At 39.9% G+C, this 4,015-nt stretch overlaps 2 protein-coding genes across 2 annotated transcripts in view; one reads left to right on the top strand and one right to left on the bottom strand.

Moving 5' to 3' along the window:
- Positions 1-2,327, top strand: part of DOCK7 (dedicator of cytokinesis 7) — an 87,794-nt gene extending 85,467 nt beyond the window's left edge. The window contains 1 exon segment of the mRNA XM_031058554.1: positions 1-2,327. This exon segment is cut by the window's left edge and continues 25 nt beyond it. Coding sequence (XP_030914414.1) covers positions 1-69 — 69 coding nt within the window. The 3' untranslated portion in view covers positions 70-2,327.
- A 485-nt stretch (positions 2,328-2,812) lies between these two features.
- USP1 (ubiquitin specific peptidase 1) overlaps positions 2,813-4,015 on the bottom strand; it is an 11,435-nt gene continuing 10,232 nt past the window's right edge. Inside the window, exon 9 of the mRNA XM_014307816.2 lies at positions 2,813-4,013. Within this exon, the coding sequence (XP_014163291.1) occupies positions 3,756-4,013 (258 nt within the window). The 3' untranslated portion in view covers positions 2,813-3,755. The remainder of the gene's footprint in view (positions 4,014-4,015) is intronic.

The raw sequence follows: 4,015 nt of genomic DNA, 5'->3' as shown, positions 1-4,015 counted from the left end.
CCTTCGCAAAATGGAAATCAAAAAGAGTTAAAAACCAAAATAAAAAAAAAAAAGCACTTAAAAAATTAAGGTTTTGAAAAGAAAAAGAGCCTTGTTATCAGCGCTGGGAATCAAAGAAGTTTTATTGTGAAATAAAACTTGGACTTCATCCTGGACATCCCACACACCTCTTCCTCCATCCAAGTGTTCAGTGGCCAAAAAATCATTCTGAAATGTCAAATGTAGACTTCTCAATGTTTGAAAAGAAAAAAAAAACCATCATGGCAGTGGTATCCAGAGTATTGGTGATGAGCTGTAAACTTACCTGTTTTTTAAGGCATTTTTATGACTCAAAGGTACACTAAACGCATTTACCTTTATTTATAGCATTACCTAATGTTAAATTTATTTTACTTTTAGTTCCTATATTTAATTTATATTAGGACCATACGCAAATGCATTTTGGAAGTTTTTAATGTAGTGATGATGCTGATGGTTATTTTGATGGTACTATTAAATATGTGAATGTTTACACTTTAATTCCCTGTGCATTGGACTTCAGGGCTCAGCATCCTTGGGGAAAAGGTTCAGAGCAAGGTAAGTCATGGTAACATTAATTAACAGAGTGCTGATTGTTTATTATCCCTGTTCTTTTGCTGCAAACATAAAAAAAATAATTGCACCTGTAGCCAGCAGCAGGTGGAGGCACAGCTTGGTACCCCCTCACCTCCTTCAGTCCAGCAGGGGAAGTTTCAGCTTCACTTGTGTGTGTTCATGGACATCTCCACCAGCTGGGAGGTGCCAGCATCTCCTCACCCCTGGAATTAGCAGTGTCCATGGAACTAAACTCATTTTATGTAATTTTTTAATTACAGCCTAATTTCACAGGGCAAAAAACCCTAAAATGGTGTCACAGTTTAAAAGGGTACAAGGCATTCTTTGCATTGCTGTTTATGTGAAGAAAGATGTGTTTTACAGCAGATATTTTGGGGTCTAACACTGCACTTCAAGGAAACATCAGATTTGGAGCTGAGTTCACAACTCCTAAATCTTGTCCTTAATATTTTTCCTCTCTGTGGTGAACAAAGTCCCCTGGAAGAGGTGGTGTGTGATTAAACACATTTGTTTTCTCTCCATAAACACCTAAGTATGCATAAAAGACAGATATACACACAAAACCTGAATTTGATAAACATACTCTTTATATATATAAAAAAAAAATAGAAGGAAAAATGGGTTTATACATGAAGTGGCCCCCTTCTGCAGCAGCACTAAAGTTTAGGGTGGGAAGGGTCTTTTTTCCCTTCCTGCTACTTATTTTAGGTTATTGGAGACTTCTCCCATGCTCTGTCATCCCAGCAGCTGCACAGTGGGGGTGCTTTGTGTGCCAGGCTCTGGAAGGTTCCCTGGAACACAATAATCCTGAATTGGTTCTGTCTCACACCTGCATGGAGTTCCCTGCAGAAGGAAAACTCCAAACTTTCCATGGATATTCCAAGGCTCTTGCAAAGCCCAGGGGTGCTGACAAGGCCTTGGAGGTGCTACAGGAGTCAGGGAGTCTCAGAATGGAAAATATGAAGGAAGGAGGGAAGGGCTTTGGAAGAGATTTACAGGAAGAGGCATTAAAAATATTTACACAGTGCAAACAAATCCAAGGAGCCATGAAAGGATAAAACTTTAATTTGCAGCAGTCCTGCTCCAGGACAGGAGTTACAAGCAACAAGTTCAGGGGGTGGCAAGTGGTGCTTGAGTGAATATCCCAAAAATCCACCCCCAGTCCCTCTCCCTGTGCCAGAGGAGGGGTTTTCATTCTTTTCATTCAGCATCTTCCAGCTGAGGCTGTTTTCTCTTCAGCTGCCACAAAGAATCTCCTCCCAGGCTGCGCTGGGATGATGGAAGGCAGCTGGGTCTTCCTGACATCCTATTTTGGTGTAAATAATGGTATTTTGTTTCCTTGGAACATTCCTGATGCTGCAGTTGAGTGAAAAAGATAAGAGTCTTGCACCAGGTGTAGAAAAATAAACTTTCATTTGCAGGCTGAAATTCAGCAAAGCCTAAAAACTTGCATTCTGTAATGGGATTGGGCTGCCCTCGCAAGGTAAGATTACTGATATTTTTGTAATGTAGCTTTTTCTTGGTTTTGACTCTGAAATTATTTATTATTATGGTGCAATGCTTTGGAAAAGGGAAAGTGTATTTTGTCATTGCAGGGTTTTTTTATGCTGCAAAATCAAGGCCTGTACAACATTCAGAGGTCAAACCTAACATGGAAAATGCACTAAAAGAGATTTTTCCTGACTTAACCTCCATGTTTATACAACATTATAATAAAAGATAGTAAAAATTAAGTATTGCAGAATTAACTAGGCAGAAGTTTTTAGGGGTTTTCCTGTAAATAAATTAATTTGTAGTGGAAAAAGGTGAAATATATCCAGGGCATGCTCAAAGCCTGCAGTGACAGTTGATGTCATTCCATCCATCCTGGGACAGACTGAACAATCCCCCTTTTTTGAATCAGATTTGTTAAGATCTTAATTATCAGTTTACAGGAGTCACCTTCAATTCTCTGATAGACAGTTTGGGATTGTCATCTCTAGTATTTAGTGCAAATGTTTTTGGTTTTGCAATGTTTCCCCTTAACCTCTCAACTGTGGTTAAAAAGTACCTTCAAATTAGGAGGTACTGTCCAAGAACCAGCTAAAAACCACAGAATGTATTCTAGGAGCACTTTAATTCTTTAAGATAATTTCCCAGCTTTTTGTTGTAACTGTTCCCAAAGCCCTTTCCCTTTCTGCTTTCCCCTCTCCAAACACAACAGGCTGCTCTGCTTGTCTCAGATGTGGATCATAACTTTTTTATTTCATATGTACATCCTTAACAAAGCATCAAAGCCAAATGCTCTCCTTTCCCCCCAGTTTCAGTGAGCTCCAGGTACAAATTAACTTCAGTTAGAAGGTCACCACTAAGTTCCCAACCACCCCAAACAGAGATGCAGATTTGAGGGCTTCACTCTTCAAAGTACAAAATTATTTTAATTACACTACACTCTGCCCTTGGTTTGAAGTATTAATCACATCTATTTACACTTTGCTCATTAACACCTATGCACCAAGATGCAAATTAGACCAGTCAAACACTTCCATGAATTCAGTTCCCTCCAATGCTCTGGACAAGGTTCCCAGACTTTTCTTTGTGCTTCAAGTTGCAAGGAGCAGGAAAGAATGGGAGCAGGAGAATAAACCACGTCCATTACCCAACGACTAAATATGAAATGTTACTTCCCAAGTTACAAAAATACACAACTTCTGATGCAATTTGCTAGTTAATATACATTTACTCCAGGGTATGAATACAAATAACTTTTATTTAAAAAAAAACAAAAAACAAAAACAGGGAAAAAAAAAAGGAAAAAAACCCAGAAAAAAATAGAGAAAAAAAGGAAAAAAAAGCTAATAATACAACAGGCATGTCTGAGACCTAGAGCTGCATTAAAACCACTACTGGGTGCTGTAGGCATTGTTTAGAATCTATACAAACTGGTATTTCTAAAAGGTCAGAGCACTATTCTCCAGCAGAAAAGTTATGGTGTGAGTCAAGTCCTATGTCATGTTTTGTTAATTCAAGTCGAGCCACTGGACACCGAAGGAAAAAAAGACCAGAAAGATGAAGAATCAGTAGCTTCAAAAAACAAACAGCCGTTGCTTCCAGGTAGTTTGGATGCAAATCAGAGCCAGAGGTGTATGCAAATCCCAAATATTTACAGTCCAAGTACAGCATCACTCTACAATTTTCTTATAAAACAGTAGGTAAGGAGTCGATGTAGATGACGACGTTGGAGAAAGAGAATTCAGAAAGTCCTTTTCCTCTGTGACCTTCACTTCGGAGTCATCGAAGAGCAGCCACTTGCCCTCGTACTCCTTGAGGCTCTGGAGCACGTAGAGAGCTTTGTTCTCCAGAGCTTTGTTCTCCAGTCCGTTGGCCGCCAGCGCCGGGGGCTCGCCCTGCTCCGCCCGGGGCTCGGCGCTGGGCTCGCCGC

Source organism: Geospiza fortis, unplaced genomic scaffold (genome assembly GCF_000277835.1).
Source record: "Geospiza fortis unplaced genomic scaffold, GeoFor_1.0 scaffold396, whole genome shotgun sequence".
Classification (NCBI taxonomy): domain Eukaryota; kingdom Metazoa; phylum Chordata; class Aves; order Passeriformes; family Thraupidae; genus Geospiza; species Geospiza fortis.
The sequence above is the reverse complement of the archived record's forward strand: the minus strand, read 5'-3'. Positions and strand labels throughout refer to the sequence as shown.